This window comes from Trachurus trachurus, assembly GCF_905171665.1.
Source record: "Trachurus trachurus genome assembly, chromosome: 4".
Lineage (NCBI taxonomy): Eukaryota > Metazoa > Chordata > Actinopteri > Carangiformes > Carangidae > Trachurus > Trachurus trachurus.
Genome location: NC_139898.1, coordinates 7,237,298 through 7,264,344, shown reverse-complemented (window position 1 = coordinate 7,264,344; position 27,047 = coordinate 7,237,298). Strand labels below are relative to the sequence as shown.

The window sequence follows — 27,047 nt, the reverse complement described above, 5'->3', positions numbered from 1 at the left end:
CTAATAAATAAATATATATTATATTAATTGGCTTTTACAGTGATGAGAAGTGAAAATATATTGGATAATGATGCTACAGGATAAATTCAGTTGTCAGTTTTGGAGGTTGTTCAGGTGTCTTGCAATGTATAAAGGAGTGTGTGTGTTGTTGTTCAGCCTGCCCCCATTGATTTGATTTGGATGGTGGGCAAAATAAAATAATAAAATAAAGGAACAAACTGCTGTCAACATAATGCAGTTGAACAGCACCACAAACTGCAGTTGAATTAATGACTCTTTAACAAAGTGTGAACTCAAACTCAACATTGTAACCTTCAAGAAGGAGGCTTTACTGCAGGACCGTTGGAGGAGACTGCGCAACTGACAACTGAATGTATAGCATTGATTTTCTTTCCTGTATGGATTAACCAAACTTCTTAAGTGGAAGGTTAATTTTTTTGATAATGACTTTGGCAGACTCATCCACATACAGCAGGAGCTAAGGAGGATAGCTAATATGTATGAGGTACACACTGAACTAAAAAAGTTCTTTCTTCCTTGTCTGATTAGTTTAAAGTGGAAATGTAAAAAAGAACAATTAGAACAACTACAACCACAATACTTGTGCTTTGCATATCCCAGTCTCCTGTGAGAGTATAAAGCTGTCTGTGCTAACTGAACATTTATGTCATCAGTACTAATGTAAATATTTCACTAATTACATGGCATCCTCGTTCACATGAGAACCAAAACCCTCAGAAACACACAGCTACCGCAATGTGTAAAAGATAACAATATGTTGTTCCAACTGTAAAGTTTGTTCCTTGTTATAACCAGATAATGAGAAGAAGCTGATCCCACAGCTGTGATGAGAGCCAGGTTTCAGAAATTACACTTATGGGTGAAGGTTGAGCAGGAGAACAAACAATGACAGAACAAGTTGTCCCAACACAATGCAGCATGTTGAATGTGACTTTGATGAAGAGCGACTCTGTGCTACAGGCGCACAGAGGTGAGATCCTACAAAGCATTCACAAACTAACAACAGCCCCTTGTACACTGCTTAATGAGAGCGCAGTTTATTTTATGTTGGTTCTAAAAGAAAGTGTGACATGAATGTCATTCAGTAAAGCAGTGGCCCAAAAGTTTTGTGTAAAAAGTATGATATTTATATATTTTTTTCTGTTTTTGGCATATTATAAAGTTAAATATTTGGATATTTGTTTCATTTTATAATGATAACCTTTTCTCATTTTTACAAACTTTTTTGTCACAATAACAAGGCACTTTTTTATCATGACAATCAGTGTTTGTCTAACAATGCAGACCATCTTGTGCTGAAGAAATATGTTTATATATTGCCACTGTTGTTATCAACTTATAGATAGATACATAATAAAATATCTTAAAAGTTATATTAACTAACTGGATAAGGCAAAGCATAGCATTACAATATCCTATAATAAAGTCATTGCTCATATATACAGTAAAATTTCAATATATTATTAAGCATTAGCGCTATAAACATTAGCAGTGTAATCTATAACAATGATTTATATAACTAATGTGCAAATTCAGATTCCACATTCCAGACTGGTACAACTCTACACAGTGTCTGGGTGCCCATCACTCATGCTTATTTGTATTTTGTGACGAAGACCTAGAACCTCCACCATCCCTGTTCCTGAGTGGGGCACGTTGGTGTGCAGAAGGTGTCTCTGTAAATGCTTGATCCAGTCCTCCTGGATGGACAGGGGACCCTGGAAGACCAGGTCACAGAACCTGTAGAAGTAAAGAAAGTGGAAAACAGTCACTGCTTGTACAAACTTTCCCCCCCAGAAAGAAAATATGAGATGTTCTCTACTACCGAGATATCTCCACCGCTCTATTAAATATTCAATATGCACAGGAAGTGACCCAGGCCAGGTGATGTGCACAGCCTCTTATTCTACGGCTGGCATAACAAAGTCATACCAAGTGTACTATCCTGAAAAACAGAGCTCATAGGCTTCCTCGATTCAACCTGAGGAAGGGAAGCTGTTGTCTACTGACCACACTGTGTCTTGCCTTTTCCACTGTGAAGCCAGCTGAGTGGTCTTCCAAGCAGCTGGAAGCTAAACTGACAAAAACACCGACAAAGGAAGAAGCAGCCACATCTTCCATGTTTGAAAGGAGTTGATGCTTTTGTGACATTTCAGATGTCCATATGGGTGCAAAACCTGGGAGAGGGTGTAAATAGCTGTAGTTGTATAGCTCTACCTTTCTTTTTCATTAGAAATCCCCTATGCTAGTTTCTGACCAGTTGATTCCTCTGTTTTGGCATTGGTGAGGTACTGTAAGCAGTGAGGAGGTAGTTTTAGCTACTTTGCCTTTCCTCACTTCTTAAAATTGTAAATGTTCAGTGGGGTGATGGTATTAATGTGTCTGAGTTCCAAATATTTTAATGGTTGTTCCTCTACGGCTTTCTTTGGGTCAGGGTTAGCCTCTTACAAACTGTGAGTTTATAGAGGTGTCTTGCTGTGACTGTGCTGCTGTGTAGTGCACAAGAGGAGATTTGACCAATACTGAATCAGATATCTGAGACTAAAAGGTTGGTCACCAATCATGACCTCATCATGCTGAGAACCAACCTTTTCCAATCGCCAACCAACTGATTTGTGCCTCTCTCTTCATAATTCATGAGTGTGGTGGGATTGTGCTTCTACTATATAGGATGATTGCAACTGCACCATGAACAAGAGGAGCCTAAAGAGGAGAAGGACCATCAGAGACTTCATTGACACAGTGGTCATTTCTCTACCAGACAACTTCTTCAGGAATTCCAACAACCATATCTGAAGCGAACAATCTAGCTGACCAAAACTAGCCCGAGTTGGCCGCAGTTAGCTACTGTGTACAGGTGATGCACTTGCAGCACATACAGTATATTCCACATAGTCACAAATCTTTTGTTGCAATTGGATGTCTGCACTTAGGCCCATCCAGACCCTGCAGCCACACAGATACACAAACCATTAATTGGCTTTTACACATCTTCTACTTGTGTTTTGTTTGGCCGATGAGCTATTGGTCTTGTTCCTATGTATGAAATCTGTAACTGCGCAGAGAGATTTTTTTTTTACTGCCCACATGTGTAACCTTCCAATCTTTATACCTGCAGGTGAGTGTGTAAATCTGAGCATTCAAGGAGGGTAAAATCTTCTTTTTCAGCCCAGGCCTTGGTCTCGGCTTCTTCTGCTTATAATCATAGCCTAAAATACAAAACAACAAACTGCTTTATCTGAGGCAATGTATTAGGTTATCAGTGACAGGCAATATAAATAAATAATGTCAGAGCCAAAATATCTATTCTAGTCAACATCTCATTTTTTGAAAGTAAGACGTATTTTGGTGTGAGACAAATTATTTTAACATCTCTTAATGTTGTATTCACCCCAAAACATTTCCACATGTTACCCTCACATTTTGAAATTCTTTCTGTGTTGCATGGCACAGGAAATTCATTTTGACATGGTTTGCTTACCTGGTTTTTCAAATGTAGCGATCCTCTTCCTGCATGCATAGGCCTGAAGATGACCAGACAGACTGACAGCAGCAGGGAAGTCGCTGTTACACTCTATACAAATCTTGCTTGAATCAAATTCCCCTGAAAGATAGAAGATGGAAGGGCTAAATGAAATTCAAAGAGAAAAAGAAAATTATGTGGTTATACTTTCCAACTTGCTTAGTCTTTATGCTCTGATGGAAATTAGCATTGGATGATGTTCACATCCATGGCATAAAGTTAGATAGCATTTAAGGCGAGAATAACAGAAGATAGTGTTGCAGTTCATGCAGTAATTTCATTATCAGGCAAAAACTGTTAGTCCCACTGTGATCTTAAGTCTTCTTCCACCTGCTTTCATAGCAAATATCTGATTTTCACTCTCCTGTTTGAAAAGTGTTACTGGTAAAGTTTAACACAATCCTGTGTCTTCAGGGGGGCCATTTTCACATACACCACCTCATGAGAGTCACACAAGATTCATAAACTACACACAAAAAAATCACAGATCGGTTAGTCTATAACAGAAGGCTGGCAGTGATACCTCTGCGCCCCACTGCGTGTTAATAAATACTCAGAAGTGGGATGGTTAAGTGCTTATCCCAAAAGATTAAACATTAAAGAATAACCTGATTTGATTTTTCAAAGTAATTTAAGTTTACAGAAGAGCTAAGAACAGTGCCCCATTGATTTTCGGAATATAAATGTTGATAAAAAAATAATAATATAATGTATATAATGAGATAATAAAGACCAGAATCCTAATAAGCTCTCAGGGCAGGATACAGAGCAGACAGCCATCTTTGGGAGTAGGTTTAAGCTGCCACTATAACACTACAATAATGACAAGTGCCATAATATTCAGTTTAGAATAAAACTCAACAAAGAGCAGTTTGATTTTAAATCCTTACCAACATCTTTCCTAGTCCGTGACTGAAAGTTTGATTTGGACAGACATTAGTCAAAATCGTGCAAACACAGATGATGGGCTTCCAACTCAACATCAAGAGAATCTCATGATTTTTTAATATGAACTTCAAAAACACTTTGGTGACATTGAATCGACAATATGTGTTGTTTTTTTCCCCCCACCGCAAATCAAATGATTGTGAACTATTCTCACATTGTTTAAGCGGCATCTCCCTGCAGTATGCAGGTATCTGTACTGAGATACTGTAAATTGGTGATAAAATATTGATTAAACAAATGCTATTCCCTTTACAATACATGATGGATTCCTCTTCAGTCGAACAAAGCTCAAATGCTCCTCTACTGATAATAGGGGAAAACAATACATGGAGTTTGATTCTGACTCCACTCTCATTATGGCATTGTCAAGTACTGTCACTGCCAGATCTTCAGGTTCAGGGGTGAAATATTTTGCTTCTCTTTGACTGACGATAACAAAACATCCTGTCTTAAAATATCTTTGTCAAACTAAATGCATAATACGTACTATAAGAAACAAGCACAGGGGATTAATAGTATGCAGTTCTTAAATATAATGCAAAAAGGAAAAGAAGTAGTGTCCCATCAAGCAATTCAGACATCAGTAAAGACTGTTGTCATCATATCCTCAGAGGGTTCTTATGAACTCTCCCTTTAAAATTAGAAGAACCTGATTTTTTTTTTTTTTTGCCAAATCCCCCCAAATATGAAGCTTTTAAAATCAGGCAATAATGAGAGAAAGGGGATAAATAAGATGTAAAAGGAGAGGTTATACACATGTACAGTGTTATTCCTATGCCAAGTGTCACTGGGCACTATGATTCTACTGGTAATAAAATGAACAAAGGGATAGTGATATCGGCTTTGGATGAACTTACTGAGAATAAACTTTCCATTGTTAACAGCAAAGCAGCTCACATAAAATATATCTTACGCACATTTGCACGGAATTAAAACACGAATTACTACTCAAATGAGTAGTAATTGACTTAAAGTGCTTCTTATGCTCACAAATTGTCAGGAATCATTTCCTATTGCAGTGATTCAAAACATACCTGTGATGTTCTGCAGTAATGCAGGTCACTGTATCTACTATAGGGTTCAATTCTACTTGTTTGCTAACACATGCAAAACCTGTCCACCCACGAAACTGCTCCCAAGCCTAAAGCATAGGACTCCATACCGTGAGTCCAGTCTGGCTCCGCGCTCGGAATCTCCTCCTTGTAATCTTTGGTCATGCCACAGAGCTTCCTGGCAGCATGGGCGTCCTGCTTGTTTCTTGCTGTGAGCTCAATACTTTCCCTTCTTGTCTTTAACAGTTCAACTAAAGTGCTTGAGGAGGCCTTAACACTTGTTTGTGCTTCTGCCTGTGGCTTATTCCACTCTGACCAGGCCTGTGCCTCCTGCTTTCCCCCCATGGCTTGTGGACTCTTCATTTCATACTGGAGCGTAGCTGGTAGTGCCGTGCGTGTCAAGACCAGGCCACTGCTGCTGATGAACCTCTGAGAGACTGAAGGTCCAGTGGGTAGCTGGTCCTTGTTGAGGAGCTGGTGTATGTCCCCGTGTTCTTTTTTGTCTTGTAGCAGTTCATTTAGGATGCACAGCGGGGACTTGCTGGTGCTGGTAACACTTCTGCCTATTCGTTTCAGGTGTCCCCTCACATGGTTGGAGAGGCCAGTCTTAGTATCAAACCAACCCCAGCACAGGGGACACGTGTGCTCTCCTTGTGTGTCTGGCTTAACAGCTGTATTATAAGATAAAGTTTGTCACAAAAGTTGAAATGGAAGAGTAAAAGCTGTGGAGTTAAATATGCAACATGCATATGCAAAGAACCTACAGCGGGCATGCAAACAGGCAAAATCTGGTTTACAACAGTCCTGTATTTTAGGTCACTCAAAATCAATGCAAGCTGACAAATATCATTCACCAAGCCCCACCCACCTAGTTTTCTGACACCTAAGAAATCTTCCATTCTCACATGGCATATTGACTGTTTCCTTAACACAACAGCACAAATCTTGAGCTTGTGAATTAAGCAGGTTGAAATGATTTCATCAGCTGTAGAAAGCTTACTGAAATAAAGATCGCTCCATGAGTTGGGAGAAAATGCTGCCTTGTTAAACTTGCAGGCATACATGCTACTGTGCTACAAGACCAAGGCTGTGAATGATCCAAAAAAACTATGGCACAGCATTTTTCTTATGTTGCATGGTAGAGCTAGTTAATTCTTCAACATGGAATGTACACTTAGCCCGGGAAGACAGATGTCATGATGCTTTATTTTTTGTTTTCATTTGAGGACTAACCATATCTGGTGAACATTGGTTCCACTTTGGTCAGCAGCGAAAGCCGCAAAAATTACTCAACAACTCTGATACAATACCTTAACCTGCTCTTTCATAGTGAATGTATTTCCTGTGAATTGGGCTTGTAACGCCGCATTCTGTAATTATTATAGTTATAAAACTTCATGTCATTATGTAATAATGTTATAAAACTTCATGTCATTATGTAATAATGCCGCATTTTGTAATAAAAATCTTGAACGCAATATGTCAAAAACTTTGCCGCATTTTGTAATCAGTTGTTACATTTTGGATCAGTTATTACAAATTGCGGGTGTTGCACTTAATATAATAATTTGGTGTATTATGTAATAAACCACCAACACCCGCCAATGTGTGGCACAGTAGCCTATATGAATATCTTGGACTGGACCATGGACTCCCAATTAGGGAGTGCAACACCTGCAATTTGTAATAACTGATGCAAAATGTAACAACTTATTACAAAATGTGGCAAAGTTTATTACATATTGCGTTCAAGATTTTATTACAAAATGTGGCAGATTATTACAAAATGCAGGTGTTGCACTCCCTAATTGGGAGTCCATGGTCCAATCCAAGATATTCATATAGGCTACTGTGCCACACATTGGCGGGTGTTGGTGGTTTATGAAAATGTATTACATTATTACTGTACATAATGCGGCATTACAGGGCTCTTTAATGCAACCAGTAGTTTACAGGAGAATATTATAAACTAGTATGTAATGCTAGGCCTGGGAGGTAACTCTGGGTTGTGATCTACACTCTTGACCTGGGTGGTCCTATGGTGTTTAATCCATCCTCTAATTTCTTCAGTTTTCAAAAGGCTAATGGCCTTATGTGCCCGATGGTGACTAAACTAAGTCTGGACTATTAAATCTTGGGCTCTATCAAACACTCCATTCATATCACATCTTTTGCTTGAGTTGTGAATGTTTAATAGGCTGTAACAAGAGCTGAAATACCACTCGTACCTCTTTTCATTTTCCTGGAGCCGGCGGGGATCCTCCTGCGGGTTCGCGGCTGATGATCCCGCAGCGCCACCTGCTCCGCCGAAACCATGTGCCGAGCGTTGTAGCTCAAGCCCACGCGATGCAGGTGCCCTCGCACGTGATTGGACAGACCCACTCCGGACTCGAACATGGCGGGGCAGTACGGACAGGCCTTGTGCTCTACCACTTGAGACGGAGAAACGACAAAGCTTTCATTGGCGGGCGTACGAGGCGACTCTGGGGAATTGTCGCACACTGTGGTTTCGATATACTCCTCCTTGATTATTAGTTGCTCTATGTCACTGCAGTCTTCGTCTCCATCGTCTTCATCTGTGAATTTACAGGGGCTTTGGTGGTCTCTGGTGGAAAACCTCTGCCTCTTTCTGAAATACTTGCGAGCGTACGGGTTCCTTTCGCTCTCGCTGCTGCTTTCCAAGAAGCCGCCTGTAGCTCTGCCGATGTCATCACTGAAGTTATGGCCGCCCTCGCAGCCTTTCTCCAGCTCCAAAACTCCAAAATGTTTCTTGCGCCTCTGGCTAAGCCTTGGCAATATATTACCATTCATGTTGTCAATAGTGTTTTGCAAAGGTGTTGACATTGTTCTCATTGATGGAGAATTTTGGTTTGCTTTGGTGTGTAGACTCCTGCTTTCCAGGTCGCTCCTGCTGCCACCCTGACAGAACATCTGGTCTAATTTAAGACTTGTAGCTGATAGTAAAACATTGGCGGATGCAGGACAGTTTGCCTGCTTTGAGCTGCCAAAAGCCTCGTAGTCATTCTTTTCACCATCCTCTTGCACACAGGTGAGATCAGTTGCCACATCTAATTTTCCCGCCGGCTGCAGGAGTAATTTTCCATGCTTGCTGATCCTCCACAAAGATGGCGACAGCGTGTTTTCGGTGCAGCCGGCGTGGCACTTGAACCGAGGAGGATTGAAAGTTTTCTCATCTGGCTTTTCCATGTGTACGTTCCCGTTTCGGCTGGTGCAGTGGGAGAAATGTGCTGTTTCTCCTGAAGTCGATTTATACACATTTGATTTACATCCAGCGCTTGCAGGCTGGTTGGAACTTTTTTTATAATGACCGGAGTGTGATCGCTGACTCCCCGGCTCAGGATGTCTTTCTAATACTACTTTGTCTCTACTGGTGAAAAAACCCATTTTACACTGAAAATGAACATGGGCTGCTTCCTGTGCATCATTAGTACGAGTCATTTTCCTGCACTGGGGCTGTGTGTGCGTGTCGAGGTGTGCGACGTGTAAGTGTAGTTCAAGTGCCTGCTGTGTGAGTGTAATGTAGTTACACTCCTCACAAAAGTAGTAGTGCTTCAGATTATCGTGCGTTTTGGCATGCTGGACGAGGATTTTGGGGCAATTACAGCCAAACACACACTGAGGGCACTGCACTGCAGCCCCTCTGTCTTCAACATCTGTGTTTTTGAGAGCCTTGATTTCCTCCATAAGTTTTTCCAGCCTATCTCGGTGAATAATGATGTGCCTCATGAGGGAGTTGCTATCACAGAACAAACGCCCACACTCCCTGCATATAAAGGTCTGTGAAACATTCTCACTGTTCACCTGATTATGCTTGCCTAAATGATACATCATATGTCTATGGAAATGCCTTTTTTCCTTGAAATTAACATTGCATATTGTGCATGAAAAGAAAGACGGATCTCGCTCGGGTTGCTTTGTCGTCAACCGCTCCGCTTTTGTGCTGAGATTGTCTTCATCTTCAGGGTCATTTCCCTCATTACAGCCTTCCTGTGCTGCGCTGTAAATGTGGCGCTCAGAGTCTGAAGGTGAGACATCTTTGAATGGCAGCGCAGAATATTCAACACCGCGTTGTGTGCCCAAAGAATCCTCTTTGTTGTCCGTGTCAACATTTTCAACATCATTACCACTGCAGAAATGTCTGTGTGTGTGATTTAAGCTGTTGTTAACCTTTGCCAGAGAGCCCACCATGTTTCTTACGTTGGTATTGTGCCGCCTGTCTCTTTGGTGTATCACTCTGGTCTCCAGCCTTCTGCCGTCGTGCAGGAAGCGTCGTCTGGCTGAATCCCATCTGATTACTTCGACGTCGTCGCAATCATCAGAGGAGCTTCCTGACCGTTCGACGCCGCGCACCGATCCCGTTTCCATTGTCTGTTTTGTCCGAGGTCGGCTAATGTGCATTTGCTCTCCATCGTCACCTGACAGCGCGGAACAGGCCAGTTTAGACTCATTCTCCTCCGAGTGAGACAGTGGCGTGTTGACACCTGGCTGTGTGGCCAGTGTTTTTACAGCGAGCCCCGCTGTGTTCTTCCAAGCGTCTGATTGAAGCTCACTAGGTGGTGGTAACACCTCGGGGCTCGTGTCCTTCTCCACTTGCCATGCGGCATCCAGGACATTGTTGGATAAAACAGAGCCTTTGTTCAGGACACAGTGTACCTCTGAGGTGGGGTGTGAACCAGGCCCATTAACAAGTGCTCCTGAAGGCAATGAATTGCCTGCATGGGGAACAGCGGGGACACTGCTGTATACAAATGGATTCGGCTGGGTTCCATTTAAAGGGTTTTCGTGTTCATCTGAGGACAGACCTGCAGCATTGTTTTTTAGACAAAACGTGTGACTCTGTAATGGCTCCTGAGTAAGACCCGGGCTGTCAGGCACTGATTCCACGTCTTTGTCCTCTTGCACATTTGGCTTCAGATCAGACATAGTAGCAGTGCTTTCTGAAATACAAAAGAACATCACACAATTATTAAAACATCACTATTTTCCTAATCCTCCCCTGAGTAAGGCACGTCCTTTGTTTTTCATACTAAGACAATTTACCAAATGAAATGGTGCAGATGTGAATTACAAAATGACACAGCGCTGTACAACAGGTACAATGAAATCTTTTTTTTTTTTCTCATTCACACTAACGATATGGTACTGTTAAAAAAAATAGTTTTTTGGGCTATTCCCACCGCTTCATAAAATGAGAGTGGTATTATTCTGTGCCGCATTATGATTTTCCAACACCCTCTTTCGCCACCTCTATTCACAACAAACCCTGCTGTTAGCCCTGAATACCCTGGCGAGGATGCTTAATTATGTGAGCGTACTTCTGGGATATAACCTTCCTGCTTCTCCACCTAAAGTTCTCAGTCGTCTGCTAAAATTGACCAATTTCCATGGGAACAAAGTACACCTCCAATGAGATCATATTGTGTCTTATCACTCTGTGATGGTGCCAACACAGATCCCAGCATGAGTCTGTTGTTACTTGAATCCTGCCAAATTGGCAGCCACACAATCTGTCTAAAACGCACACAAAGAAAACATACACCTTTGCACATCCACATGGACGGGCATACTAATTCTTTTAAGAATGGCTGAATTGAAGCCACAGTGATTCTTTTTTTTTTCTTTTTCTTTTTTATTCATATGAATTTGGACAAACACATTAAAATTGATAGCTCTGAATAATTGAATAGGAATCATAATCAGCACACAGTTCAACATGTGTATGCTACATCTCACCACAGACTGCACTGTGCTGTCCAAAGTTGATTTAGTGTAAAATGTATGCTCAGTGGATTTGACATCCAGGGCCGGTTGCTCTCTACAGGAAGTTGCGTCGCTAACGAAGTGGTAAATTCAGTGTTAATGAGTGGCTTCACTGTTACCACCTCTGAGGTAAAACCTTCCAAGCTCCATATTCTCCCCATCTGTTGTGGTGTTAGAGGTTTGAAGGGGGAACAGACGCTGTATATTTAAAGCAAACTTCACTGTTACCCCAAAACGGCAGGGTGGCAAAAACCATCAAAATATCTTGGTTTAAAATGTGCAAGCCTCATTAGCAGCCAACTCACACAACTCGCTGCTATATTTATAACGAACAGAGGTTCACCAGAAATGCAATTTAAAATTTCTTTTTTTTTTTGGTTCTGTTTACCTCATTTAGTCAATGTTAAAAGGCTGACTTTGCCTTACCTGCAGATATTTACAGGGATTATCAGCTTTAACACTGTTAAGCTGTATGCACAGATCAATCTGCTGTGTACTTTTGCGAACCCTGTTTGGTATTTTACCCAAGACCCAAGACCCTCACCTTGTTTTTCAATTTATTAAATAAGATTTAGGAGGAGCGTCATCATTATTGTGTTCTGTCAGACAAAGGAAAACAAACTAAAATACCTTTCAGAAATGTAATGAGCAGTTCTCAGTCTCGGTCTTTCAGGACATGAAGTTTGCATCTCATTTTGAGGACAACTGAGATAGAAAATTAGGTTTTGAAATTGTTAACATATGTGCGTGCTATTGATAAACCTCTGGAGGTGCCATATTAGCAGGAACACCCGTCAGCCAAGCAGTATAACCTACATTTAAGATTATAGTAACATGCTTTTCTAATAATCTGCCATAGGTGAGCCAAATGTTAGAAGCAGCCAAGTAAGCATTAATTAATCTATTTGTTTATTTAGGGCATAGATAGTGTCGAGGTTTTCCATAAGTTTATTTCTATTATATAGTGAACTATTTGTATACATCAAGTATGAAGAACACCTCTATACAAAGTAATGCAGAACTGTGGCACCAACAAAAAAAGCACACAGAAATTACTGCAAAGCTGTTGTATTGGATGAAATTAGATTGTACTGTAGAAATGCAGCTAATAAACTGGAAACTCCAGTGTCATAATAATAAAAGCTTTGATTTGTACTTTACTAACAGCAAAAGTGACATCAGCTCAAGTTATGGAGTTAAAAATGATCTCCTGCAGCATGTTGTGATAGTTGGTGGGTTGGGAAGCATGCCATGTACTCACATCAGTATGGCTTTGAGTCTGGCTCACAACCTCAGCGCATGTCATGCCCTATTCTCTTTCATCTTCCTGTTATTCTCCACTGTGCACAATCTAATTTCGTGAAAATGCCATAACATTTGACTGCAATTTTTTTTTTTTTTTTTTTTTTGCCTGGATTATTTATTTCATTAATCCAGATAACTGTGCAGGCAGTCATTAGATTCAACTTTTTTTTTGTTTGTTTCAGGGCAATAAGACCATAACAGCAGGTGAGAGTGATGAGAGACAAAGTCCACAACCTGCGTCCATCACAGTGACGCAGAGTGCAGAGGTCAAGTGTCATTGTAAAACCCTGTCAATGTGGTTTTCTGATCTAGATTTCAACAACCATTCTGCACTGAATGCCTTTGAGTTTTATCTGAGCATTACAGATACACCTGTCACACCATTGCTGGTATTTAGTCTTCTACTGTTGCCTACTCAGCTATAAAAACTATGTCATGCTCTTGTTTACTTCTTACGTTTTTATAATTGCTAACATTTCTATTACTATTATTATTTTACTCTCCTTGCTGCTATGAGCATTTTGCACTTTAACTATCTCACATGGGAAAAACAGCACCTTATTCAAGAAAACTAGCACTTTAACTAATCATGTACATTGCACACTCCCTGCACTTTATCGGCCATATAGGAGCTGTTGCTGGCTCACCCTTTGGTGTTTTGTGTTCCTACATTCTGAATGAGGAGATGTACGTATGTCTGTGTTTTCAATGTTGTCCCCCGGTTGTCCATGTGGCTACTTGTGCGGCCGTGTGTGTGCTGCCTCTGTGCTGTTCAAGTGTTCACCTGTGTCGTTCTATGTCTTGGGCTCCTCCTGTATTTTACTGTGATGTGTATTTTTTGCGATCTGTATTTTGTATTGGGAGTTTTATGTTGGGACTACAGATGGAAATGAGCCCTAGAGGCTAAATCTGGTACAACCATCTTTTCATTGTTTTACAACTGACTAATGGTATTGTTCACTGTCCTGTAATAATAAACTAAACTAAACTAAACTAAACTTAAACTGTCCGACAAAACGGTCTTACAATCCAACCTAGAGATCTGAAAAATTCTGATGTTGTAGAGAATGTTAGTAATTTATTATAATCAACACAGTGACAGTGCAAATAATTATTAGTTGAAACTTCAGAGCAGACAAAGTCATCAGGGGATATTGCAATGAGCACTAAAATAATTAACAACAACAAAAAAAAGATAAATTAATTGTGTGTGATTTTTTATCTTTAAGTTGTTTAATGTCAGAAAACAGAAAATCAGACATTGAAGTGGAGCAGGACAATGAAGTGATTGAACAGGAAGAGTTTGGTGCTGTAGGCTTATAAGGCTGTGAATGTCTAAGTAAATTCCTTCTTCCTGTTCAAGTGAAAACCCGGGCTGGCAGCACAGTGGAGACAGCGCTAAAGACCAACTGGGACCAGTCAGCCAAACCATTTCAACTGCTGGAGCTGTCTGTATGGATCAACAGCCAACCTTATATTCCTCTGCCATCGCCTTTGCTGGAGAAATGTCTAAACAAGGGGGCCACGGTCCCTCAAGTGCTGCACTACACAACTTCCTCAGCTAATGGGATCTATTGATTTATTTGACACAATGTGAATTTATGAAGCTGCCTCTTTAGTGTGAGGGAATCAAAGCGTGGCTCAAAACAAACAGACAGAGATACAGCTTGACACTCCAGTAATCCCAGGGTGAGTATGTTCTCTCAGTGAAGGTGCCACAGCAAAAAAAAAAAAAAGGAAACACACTGTTAAGTTCTTCTACCATATAGCCCTGCAGTTACCCACAGTATCAAACAAGAGAGAAGCAGGAAGAAATTACTAATGCATCACATGACAAATTTCACTTTCCTCAATGTGACGTACTGGCTTGTTAAATAACTAAAAAAAAAAAAAAAAACACACAAAACTGGCAGATTCAGAAAACATCCTAATATTTCTTAAATTTGCACGAGAGAAAATAAAGAGAATGGCTTCACACGATGTCTTTGTCTGGATTACATACTCTTTTATCCCACTGAATTCTTGTCACCCAAAGGTCATTTCCATAATAATGGTCTCCATTCTCCCTAATGGGATTTTGGCTGTGATTATGTATGCCAGCATCTTGTGCAGACACTATCAACCCTGTCATCCTGAATTGCACAAATGTAATTACACAAAGCCTTTGATAACTAAACAATGTAATTTCATGCTTGAGTGAAAATATATACTGGAGTTATATGACTCAAAGTACAAGAAAATATATGAGGGCCATAGGTGGTATGTTGCAAAAATGATTGTGCTTTTTTAAATATAAATTAAACAATAAATTAAATGTTAATGCTGCTTTAGCAATAAGAATGTCTATGTGCATTCAAGTCATTTCAGTAAAGAAAACCCATTGGTGTATTTGAGAAAAACTCTGATATGTGGATCGATACCACTCTGTCCGGCAAATAGGAAGCCACAGCCAGAAGCTGGTTTGGTTCAGTTTTGCTGAACAGTAAAAAAAAAAAAAAAAAAAAAAAAACCACAGATAGCCTGAGGAAAAACCAAAAAACCACCCTATCAAACTTTGCTTTTAGTAACCAGATGTTAGTACTAAAAGGATGTGTGAGGAAAATATGTGGTGGTAAGTGGTGGACACACAGAGCAACTAAACCTCTGGTTCTGTTCCAGGAGAACCTCATTAAAAATCCCACTGAGATTTGTAACTACAATAATTACTAATAACTCCAGCCTTGGAACATAAACTAACCCAACAGTGTAGTTCACTCAATGTGACAAGAAAAGGATGGTATTTTAAAAAAATGTCATGGCCTTTATCTTCCAATAAGTATTTCCCATAAGCCTCTGACCAGCAGACTGCAAATATTAGGCTACAATAAGGAAGTTGAAATATTTTCTGGTGCATATAGATAAACACCAAGCTTCTGTGACATTACTGGCAGCTGCCGTGGGAACTTTTGATGGGAACTGTGATTTTTGTTTTGTTTTTTTGTTTCTAGTATGTTCACGAATTAATTGTTGTTTAGTAAAACAACAAAATGTTTTAATTTCTAGCGTGTTTGGCGTGTTTCATTTTCTCCTTTTGTCTTAGCACATCAGTCAGAGAAAAATGCTTAATGAGAGAGCTGCAGTAGCAAGAGGAGCAGATTCTAACCTGTTGTCATGTCAGCACTTTGGCTCTTTAACTTTTGTCTGTCTAGCTCACAGTAGCTTAGCAAACAGCTAACACAGCTCTGCCCAAAGGGACCAACAATCCTCCTGCCTGTAGCGCCATCACTGATCAACAACAAAGACTCAACTCAACAAAAATATATTAAAAACTGTGTATGCAAGTTGTGTTTATTTGAGGCTAAGTCTCTATGCTAAGCTAACCAGCTGCTGACTGTAAGTTCACTTTTAGAGGACTGACAACCTAAGACTGGTTTCAACAAGCCTATATTCTAAAAATACCAAACTTCTGCTATAACTTATCAAGTCGGGGGGGGAAAAATATGAGGGAGAGAAAGAATAGACAATGACAGGACGATGTTCACGCCTGTGAGAAGTGTCTTACCAAAACTCTCTTGCTCCTTGGCCAAGGTACCACAGTAGCAAAGAAAAAAAAAGAAAAAAAAGAACTGCCCACAACAAATTTCTCCTTGCCGCCCTCTCCTGAAAAAGGGGAATGAGTGAAATGGCTGTGATGGTAGATTTACTGATGAAAAAAGGTGAAGCGAGAACATTCGGAGTGATAAAAGGGGACAGGGAGCGAGTGACAGTTGGGTTAAGACAGAAGTCATGTTCAATAGCAGGTAGAAACATCAAACAGTGAGTTCACAGGAAACCCATGCAACCTTGTCTTGAAGGAGGATTTTCTGTTGTGTGGAGTAGATTATATCTGTTCAAGCTGCTGACACGGCCTCATTTGCTGCCCGTAGTGTTGGAGGGGGATTAAACGATATAAACTTTAAAGCTTTAAACAATACCTTTCAAAATTAAATGGATTAAGGGAGGGATGTCTGATGGGGATTTCCCAAGGCTTTGTTAGTTTTAAACTCTACTCCTTTTAAAGGGGGGAAGAAGGAGAAGAAGATGAAGAAGAAGAAGGAGAAGAAGAGAAAAAAAAACAGCAGTTAGAAATTTCTCAGGCATGTGACCGTTTTAATGAGGCTGCTCTCACATTGAGGAGGGCAGTAGGCACAGGAGGGCTGCCAAGCAGATGGCTCTCATAAACATCATATCTGCTCTGTTTAGATACATGACTTCTCATCCCCCCAACACTGAGAGGAAAACAAACCCCACCATCACCACAAGCACTACCCACTTGCCCGCTTTTGGCAAGCTGTGCCGGCTCGTTGAAATGGCACATTTCCATTTCCTGCATTTTCTCCTTCATAACAATATGCATGAGCTGCGCAATTGATATACATAACCTCTAATCTGTTATAAGTATGCAGAGGAGATGCAGTGATTGCGGTGGCTGGGTATTTTTGTTTAGTGGCAGTTAGGATGTTGACTTTTATTAAATGTTATTATTACCATATAACTGAAAGTATATAAATACGAAGCAAGACAGAGGTTGTTGCTATGATTAGGCACACTCAGATGCTTTCCACTTCAGTTGAGATGGAAAAAAAAGAGAAAAAAGAAACGTATATATATAAATATATAACAAACTTTGTTGCTGCCGCTTTGCCGTAGACATGTGACCATTCAGATGAAAGGGAGTTGGTGTCAAACTGCTCTCCAAATTGAGGACAGGCTCCACATTGCCGAGCAGACATCAGTGAGCTTAGATACGGAGGCATGTCAAGCATCGCAGGTATTAGGATGAAATCTCTCATTATCTTTCTTTAAAACATAATATGAGTGCACGGCGGCAGGAGCAAGGGGGGGAAACGCAGGGGAACAGGGGGCCTCATAGTCACTAATGGCAACCAAAAGTGAGTCCTCAGTAGTCACCTTGAGCTCTATTATTAGCCTGGGACAAACAACTCCAAACAGAAAGTGGATCAAGTGTGTCGTTGGCAGCCTCTGATTGGGTTTAGAGGCCTCGAAGTGGCTAAAATAAGCACCGCTGTGATCACATGGGGGTCAAAGAGATGACACGAGCAGCAGAGCCTATGGTGAACAAAGAAGAAACAAGTCTCTGAAGAAAAAAAAAAACGCCAAAAACTGTGGCTGTCAAAAAGTCACAAGGAATCCAGAGGCCAACAAAAGCCTATTTATCTAACTCTATCAGAAAAAGTGGACAGCTTGAGCGCAGTAGCCTTGACAGCAGTGGGAATCCCTTGTCATTTCCCAAGATCCACACACACACATACACACGCGCGCAGACACATGTAAGACGATTATTCAGTACTGCTTGTCAATTGTACCTTTTCAACCTGGATCAATGAGTTGTCTTGCACCAGGGGCCTGTATCAGCGCCAGTCATTAACATGTGAGTGCCACTCTATCAGCTCCAGCTCCAAATAAATCAAAGGGTCGGCCACAGAAGAAAAGGGGCTAATATTTCCTCAATAACCCCAGAGAGACACCATGGAGAGATGCAAATTGCCTCCCAGGAGAGCCCGGGGGATGTGAAGGAGAAACTCGCTGGGAGGCAACGGGAAGCTAATGAGTATAATGGTAAATGTATACAAGGAGAGGGAGAAAACCCTCTCTATTCATACCAATTAATACAATCTTATCAATGGAGGTGTACTGTAAAAGTAGAGCCTGCGTCTAACCCCTTGCCCTCCCTCCCCAGCTCCACCTCGCAAGCATTTGTATTATTCAACGCGGGCCAGGCTACGGTCATTAGGCCTGTGGGAGGCTGGGCCAGGCCTGGGGAGTTAAGGAGATTTTAAAAACCACTCACTCCTCACATCAAAACAAATTGGGCCAAATCAAAGGGGCTCAAAAAATGTCCTTTCTTTGTGGGGGCGAGGGGAGGGAACTGCCATTGTTGTGAAAGCCTGCTTACTGCAGCACCAATGTACTGACGCACCAACAATAATAGGTAGCAGCAGTTGGCAATAGTTTAAGAAGTGGCTTGGTCATGAAGTCACGCTGCAATTGTGAGAAAGGCTTATGATGATGTTACATGAAACAATATAAATTAAAACCATAACAATGTTAAATAGCTGTAATTATAAAACAATGGTAGGCTATATACCTTGAATTAAGGTGCTTAACAAGTGTAACATCAACACGAAGGTTGTTTTTTTTCCCCCCAGCATCATTAACCAATTCACAGGATTTTTCCAGTTGCTTGTGACAAAGGAATACTTCACAAAACATGAAAAAGACAGCGCTGCTGCTAACATAGCTTCAGTTGTGTGCCTGACTCCACAGCTACAAAAAAAAGAACAAATTAAACAAACCCACACATGCAGACACACGCCGACATATTCAAACACACACTGTGAAAATCCCTGTTTCCAAAAATGTTATTTTCTTCAAACTGTGAAAAATCAGCTAATGGAGGGTGTGATTATTTCACCTGTTTCAAGCTTCCTCTTCTTCTTTTTATTCCTCTGGTTCATTTTTGGTTTTCGTGTAAAGATCTGTTTTATTCTGTCTTGTGTCAAATTACGGTTGGTCGTTTCCAGCTAATTTGCGAAACAAGCAAGTTTGTTTATGAAACTAGTTCAAATCACGGGACCCCCACAGATTGTTTCACACGAACAATTAGTTTGTGGAAGTTATTAATAATAAACACCTCTGACTTTTTTTTCGTTGTCTAAACAAATATTTAACCTCGTATCGATCAATCCACCTGATATATAACAACAAATACATATGGTCGTATATAAAAAGAAATCTAAAAGTAAAACACATAAAACTAGCTTAACCAACCAACTTCATTTTGGTCTTTTTGCCACGTTAATTCATGAAAGATATGTTCCATTATAGATAATAAAATATATCAATATCATACCTTAGGTGCCCTGTCTTTCTTGTTACGAAAAATTATAATTATAAGCGCTAAAAATACTGCTCCACAGCGCCACCAGTGGTCAAACCTCCACAGGCCGTCTTTCTGTTGCCTCTGAATCCGTATGGCCTTAGCGCTGAAGAAAAACGGAGCAGGATGTAGTTTAAAGAAGCATTTGAACTACCTGAAGGGCCAGTTCAAATGCTGTTCCTTCTTCCTCATACGCTTCAAAAGCAGAAGAGGAGGAGGAAGAAGGAGTAGAAGAAGAAGAAGAAGAAGAAGCAGGAATGCCTCGATGTATCATTTTGAAGGTCATTTATTAGGGTGGAGAAATATACCTGACAGCTGCTGACTGGAGGAGGATTTGCCTCCTAGAGATCACCGAGGGGACTGAAATGAAGGTTAATCGCTATATAACTTTCTACATGTATAATCCTATACTCAAGATTTCATTGAGCATGTCTGTAAAAGCCCTCCGTCAGCATAATTGCGCCTAACCTGTGCCCCGCGTGCTCAAATCTCTAAAATATCACATCCAACTCTGAGAATAAATGGGAAATTAATGAGGAAAGTGCTGAGCTCAACCTTAGATAGGTATCACAGAAAGGGTTAGCTGTCTCACAGCTCATGTACAATAGACGCTCACTAATCCAAACCCTCAAAGATAGAGGTTGTTTGGACTCGTGAAATGTTCAGAGGGATAAATACAAGGCTATACTAATTTGACACTCTGGCAGACCTGGGTGCATCTGGGTCAGACCTGAAGTTAAAACACAGCACTTTTTTTTTTAATTGTCTGATTGGATTCGTTTGTGATGGATAACAAATAAAGCCAAAATTAACTCAAATATAAATAATAGAAGCGCACCAGATTATTCCTCAAAAGTAAGCTATCAATGATTTGTGCTATAATATTTTTGCACATAACTGCATGTAAATGGATTTTTGTTATTTCACATTTACGTTATCTAATACCAGTTTTAGAATAACATGTAATAAAAAACTCAATTTTTTTGTTTATTTAAATGATGATCTCTCCTATCATCCATCTCTTCTTTTATCATGTTTCCAATGTAATATGATCACACATTACCTGATGTTGCTTTCCAATGCTCCATCCCTTTGAGAGAGGACTTTGCATATCAGTGATCATATTCTGCCCCTTAGTGGAGGAAACGGTCCATAGCCTGAGTGAGACAAGATAACAGGAGGCTTGATCTGCAGAGGGGGAGCAGCAGACTGGGTTGTGGGCATTGGCAGCTTCATCCAGTGCTTCATTCAGCTTTTAATGGACCAAAGATTGAAGTTGTCTGAGAGCGTTTCTGCTCCGAAACAATTACTTTGCCAGGACTTAATTGGGCTACCATTTAATTCACATGTGAAGAACAGGAAAGTCGTGTCTATGAACACGAATGCTATCCAAAACTAGACACTAAAAAGAATTGAAATCCAAGTTTTCATGTTGTCAAGATGTGTAATGCTTCATAAAAGCTGCTTGTTTGAAGCTTTTCCTATAATCAGGCTGCGTCATGTGTCAGAGAATAAGAATGTGAGAAAGAAGCCTTATCCCCAGAAATTCAGCCAAAGTATCTTTCTCCAAACCCTCCTCAGTAGAGCTGCCGTCACAAATTAAGAAAGCGAAAGCTCTCTCATGTCTTCATGCAGTTTGCTTCTGGAGCCGCAGTGGATGCTCATACATACGCTGTGTAATTCGAGCAGGAAAAAGACAAACAAAAATGAGAGCTGAAACCACTGTGTGAGGGTTGAAATGAAGATTGTAGGCACACATGAAACATGAAATCGAAAACGTCAAAACGCTGACGTCTGTAGAATGCGTTTTGCACAAAATTACACGAGTGGCCACCATTAAGAATACCACTATATTAAAAAACCTGCTCAGTGCTCAGACTAATATGGTAATATGGAAACTTAATGAGAGAGAGCAAATAAGATAAGACTCCTTAAGCCAAAATATATGAAGATGTGAAGCCCTGTGACGCTGTAATGAGGCTGGTACTGTGCAAAAAGGCAGAAATCAGAATGAAGTAGGGCCTGTAATTAACAACTACTCTAATCATCAATTAACGGTGTGTCGCAAACTAGTGAAGAGTGACAATCGGCGAGGTGACATCTTCAAATATCTTGTTTTGTCCAACCAACATCAAAACCAATTAAAAGAAAAAGAGGTAGAAATGAACTTCCTGCAGCTTCTTGTGTTTGTGTTGTAGCGACCAGCATGGGGCTGTCACTGAAGTTGGAGACAATAAAGCAGAATCATTGTTTAGTGCCTATTTTGCTATGAAAAATACATAGCAAACTGCCGATCCACACTTGAACTACTCATGTGATAATCCAACCATTCAAATGTGGTGACAATTTCAACATCCAAAAATTCACACCAGTGGCTCTGGGTTTTTAAGAAAATTAAACAAAGACAGCTGAACTGTGATCACTATTTGCTTGTCAGTGATTCTCTTTCACACTGGAAAATAATCAACAGCCAGCTTGTCACTCCCTACAACCTGCCAAGTGTAGGAGTGGAGGCACTGACACATGTAACTGACATCTCAGATTTAATTTGACTGGTAATCACACCCAGCTATAGTTTCAGAGCATTTCACACATCTGCGCTACAGTTTCAGGTGTTAAGCCGGTAAGGAGATATACAACTGTGCCTCTGAACGATAACACCTCTTCTGAGACGGTCACATATTAGGTTTATGCTCTGCCATTATGATTGGAAGCATGGTATTATTAACGGGAATATTAGCCCACACGTAATCCTCATTTTTATTACTTTTCAATTAAAACTACTGACACTCATTTTCTCCCATCCGCAGTAGTAGTTTCATTTCAGTTCAGTGGCTATTTGAAACAAATTATAAACACGCATCACCTGACTGGGTGTCACCTTGTTGGGATTCTTGTCTGAATCATGAACCACGAGCTGATAATGTGACTTCTAATAAGAGACAATCTTCCACTAATACCACCTCCATTTGTCAAATTTGAGGTGTATCTGAATAATCGTGCAGTATTGTATGTTTAACAAGATGGAACTAGAGAAAGGAAACAGTCGGTGTGTACTCACCAGTCTGTGTTGGAGCTCTGGTTCCACCGCATGGCTCTTTAAAGCGTGCCTGTGACAGAGTCAAACAGAGAGTAAATGTTCTGAAACTTAGTTAATAAAGCTGACAGGCGGCACACGACACCACACAGATCGCATGGCAAACAACCCAACTAAGATTTCAGGGAAACTTCATGAATCCATCTGACACACACCCTGCCTCAGGAAATCTGTCCCTCCAAATTCAACCTTTGTTTTTTTGCATTCATAACTGAAAGCTGTTGACGTTGTTTCCTCAGCGATACAGCCACATAAGGACACGAGGAAATACGGTTTTAGCAGGGTCAGATTAAGGACCGGAATGATTGACAAGAAACAAACCCTTGTGTTTTGTTGGCACTGGCTTTACTTCCTTATCGTCCCACAGAGAGCACTGCTGCACGTCCAAGTACCATTTACATTTACACATTTGGAATCACAAAGGTCTCAAATAACAATGGGAATAAAAACAAAAACAAGTTTTGTATTTAAATGTTTGAACCCAGTAAAGTATTAAAACAGCAACCCCTCCATTTGCACCAAAGAAAAGCGTGCACATTTATTCAAAGTGACTAAAACTGTTATTCCACCACATAGTTTATATCTTATACATTTTAGTATTAGCTAAAAGGTTCACAAACCAAGAAACACACGGTTTGATATTCTACATGGTGAAGTCAATTGTAACACCCTGTTAGGCCACTTGAAGCAAACTGGTGCACATATGCCATTTTGGAATTTGGCATCAATCAAACAACAGTATTTATGTTTTTGAGCTTTTAAATATGGATGGTGTTTCCTGTGCACCAAACAACATAACAGGATAACAGGGAATAATTTGGATAATCATTTTATCATGTATTCATCATTTATTTTCTAGCAGAAAAATGTTCACAGTTTTCTTTGGTGTTGATTCATGAACTTCAACTGCCTCCACGACCAATGATGAACAAAGAAAATCTTTGGCTGCAGCCCTAATGTGAGCTGCTATTCATGTGTTTGTGCTATGCCACATAAAACAAAACTGGACAGGGTCCTATGTTAAGACCATCAAGATAAATAAGTGGTAGGCATTATGTTGCAGATGATTTAACTGCAACAGCAATGTGATCCTGTGAAAAGATGCCGCCCTTATTTCCTCACCTCTGTTAAGCCCTGCAGGACTCTATGTTCTTGGTAGATCCACCTGATTACTAAAATATCTCATCTCTGCAGCTGTTCCTCAGCTGAGTTGCTAATTCAGGCCAGTGTACTCCCATTTAAGTAGTCCCAGGTGTCTTCATTTATAGCTGTGTAAGCAGCCAGCCAGGCCAACGGAGAACACATAACTGTTTGCTATGCTGAGCATTCAGGGACTTCAGGCATCTTGGTTAAAATATTTGACCTTGTCAAGTGACATATAATCAATTTGTGGATAACATGCCTCAACCATCTGATTTATTTAGTCCAACGGTTGACTCCTTTACTCTCTGCGGTACACTAATGCACTTAAAACCTACACTAGGCTGTTAAGCTGTCACTGACTTCTTCCTATAGCCACATAAGCTCATCCTCACACTTGCATGGAGTGATGGACTGACTTATGTAGGTCTGTACTTTGATTTTTACAATGCCTCAATTCCTGAGCTGATAACAGGAACGTCACGCACGCCCAAGGTCTGTAGCAGAAACTGTACAACATCCTAATTTTGCCTCATAGGCTTGTTGTCTCTTAAAATATTTCAGTATTCAATCTTTCAAATTATAGAAGGGAGGTGCCTCAGTTTTCACTGATGGTTCATACAGTTATTCTGAGTGGTCACCAGGGACGGATAGATGGATAAGTGAAGCACCATTTGTCTCAGTGAAAATGTTTAACCATCAGTTATCAGGCTATTTGCTGCAAGTTATGATGCAAAATGCTCCCTTTTGACCAGTTTTTGATGAGCACTGTATTAAAGTGCAGATTTTCATGTCCATGCATGAAAAAATATATTGCCAAACACAAAAATCAAATACAGTCGTAGTGTAAATGGGCTGTCCTACAGTACCATAGACATATTATTATGGAAGTTTGTCAATGACAAAACTTATTGCAACTATGAAAAACTACAAACCACACAGGACCCATGCGACCTAGCAATCACAACAATTAATGCACGTTCAATCAGTCTTAGCATCGTATGCTAGTAGTTTTGAAGAAAATTATGTTGTAATGCTGTAATCATCACTGAGTTTAAACAGTGCCATGTTATTGTGTATATAACATATTTTATAGTTTTTCTATATTTTTTCAGTAAATCCTGTAATTGTGTTATTTTAGACAGCATGAATAACTGTTAAAAACAACTAGATATAAATTAAAGGCGCTGCACATCCAAACAAGTGTTTTTGATTATTCTGACTCATTAGACCTCAAGACTTCAAGATTATTGACACGTTCACACACTGTTGGCAGAATGGGAAGAACAGGAAAAAACACCCCTGATTGTGATTTAGTGAGTGTTCATGTATCACTTCAAGGTGTTTAGCCCTAATACAAACCTATCACACCAAATAAACATCCGGAATTAGCTTTTTTTGCTGTGCTGAGAGCCTAAGCGGAAGCAGAAGAGAAGCTGGCCATGGGACCTCAATTCAGAATCTCCATGTAAGTGAATGGGATCCAACTGAATTGTGTCATGAGAAAAATAGGCTATATGACCGTAACCTATTTAAAACATTGTGTTTCATGCCAAAAAAAATCAGCAGTTTGTCGTAAAACGACAACGGAAGAATTTATTTTGTCTACGGACTACAGTAACAGGCAGTAGAGTAGCTGACACGGAAAAGGGCGGCATGTGGTGTATGACATCACCTACACGACCTGTAGTCTTTCTGGTTACGGATTTTCAGATTTTTATTTTGTAACAGTTTTACAACAAACTGCTGATTTCTTGGCATAAAACGCAATGTTTTAAATAGGTAGATGTCATATATTTTTCTCATGGCACAATTCAATCGGATCATGAAATAAAATTTTCAGTCCCGTTCACTTACATGGAGATTTTTTCCGAATTGAGGTCCCATGGCGAGCGTTAGGCTACTTCCTGCTTCCGCTTAGGCTCTCTATGTGGTTGTTGCAGTTCATTACCAGATACAAACAAAAACAGTGTTCATTTCCCAAACAATTCCTTCAATTCATTGCATTATTGCTAATAATATTCTTTCAATGCAATTGCCAGCAGTGCTGCACTGTTGCATTTATCAGATTGAAATGACACATAACAGTTTACTTCATCGGCTAATTGAGATTTTGGAAACTTAATCAATGTTACTCGGCATTACCCATAATATTGTGTATAGGCCTACTGCATTATGTGATTGTTAGAAAGTAGAACGAGAAGTAGAAAGTACTGTCACAGCCTTTTCATTCCAATGTGAGAAAATTATTTGGGTGCTAAGTAGTGAATATATTTCACACTCGGCGGTCAAATATAGTGTAGCCTACTGTGTAGTAAGGGAGTGACTTCAGATAAGTTATGCTGGGAAATATGTGATAACACCAACTTGTACATACTAATACAAATGATGATAATAGGTATAAAAGAACTAGGTGGAGAGAAAGAGACATTCATCAGCCAAAGATTGTACTCACCCAAGCAGTCCAGAGGACAGGTATCAGCTAAAACACCTGCATGGGTGGAGCCTTGGTGCATGGCCCTATAAAAAAGATCATAGAGGCTATTATCATCATTGAGACTGCTAGATGCCCCAGATTTAAAAAGAAAACATATTAAGGCGTTTTTGTGTGTGTTTTGCTATCTTCACCCTGGTCCTTCAGTGCTTTGACTTTCAGGTTGACTGGAGTTTAGCTTAGCTTTAGCCACGGACATTACAGTTGGCTTTCAATAACTTCCATACAATGTGGGTGTACAAATATTCCCCCTGACACACATCACATTCACTATCACAACCACCCAGTGTTTCTAAAAGGCCGTTTAAAGTCAGAGAGGGAAGGCATAGAGCCCAAGTTTACGGTCCTACCATGTAGCTCTGCGTGAAATGGTTGTGTTTCCTACAAACATTGTCCTACATGACAACACATGACATGGCACCTTAATTAACAACTCTTTTCTGGTTCCTAGTCCCGACACCGCGGCGGCAGCTCCGCTCAGTCACTGCGGTGTTTTCACTGCGACCTCCGACAGCTCCACGTCACTGACTAATGACCGTGCCCGCAACAATGTATCCCTGCGCACATCAAACTGCACCGCAGAGTGCAACACCCACCTCGGGACGACGACGGGGACTCATGTCCACAAGTTTTGTCATCGCCGTCGACACCGTCTCTGGTTCCTCTTTCTGTTACACTGTCGCCATTTTGCTTTAAAATCACGTAGGTTGTACTCCGGTCCGGGGGAGAGGGATGTTCACGGCGGAGGTAGAGGAGTGAGCGTCACC

The 27,047-nt window shown here is 40.4% G+C and overlaps 1 protein-coding gene across 4 annotated transcripts; it reads right to left on the bottom strand.

Moving 5' to 3' along the window:
- Positions 1-27,047, bottom strand: znf644b (zinc finger protein 644b). 4 transcript variants are annotated; one of them, XM_083969392.1, is made up of 8 exons: positions 26,877-27,047; positions 26,242-26,306; positions 22,611-22,659; positions 7,773-10,502; positions 5,655-6,215; positions 3,503-3,625; positions 3,134-3,230; positions 1-1,761 (listed from the first exon to the last, which is right to left on the bottom strand). In XM_083969392.1, the coding sequence occupies exons 4-8, from the start codon at positions 10,486-10,488 to the stop codon at positions 1,584-1,586; spliced, it is 3,675 nt and encodes a 1,224-aa protein (XP_083825518.1). In that variant the 5' UTR covers positions 10,489-10,502; positions 22,611-22,659; positions 26,242-26,306; positions 26,877-27,047; the 3' UTR covers positions 1-1,583. The 4 variants fall into 4 exon arrangements, with proteins under 4 accessions (XP_083825518.1, XP_083825519.1, XP_083825517.1 ...); XM_083969393.1 differs by lacking the exon at positions 26,877-27,047 and adding an exon at positions 26,702-26,790; XM_083969391.1 differs by lacking the exon at positions 26,877-27,047 and adding an exon at positions 26,631-26,786.

Coding starts and splice junctions, on each gene's coding strand:
- znf644b (XM_083969392.1), bottom strand. CDS start 10,488: ATGTCTGATCTGAAGCCAAATGTGCAAGAGGACAAAGACGTGGAATCA. Junction 6,216..7,772: donor CTCCAGGAAAATGAAAAGAG/GTACGAGTGGTA, acceptor CTTATAATACAG/CTGTTAAGCCAGACACACAA. Junction 3,626..5,654: donor GGAGCCAGACTGGACTCACG/GTATGGAGTCCT, acceptor TCTATCTTTCAG/GGGAATTTGATTCAAGCAAG.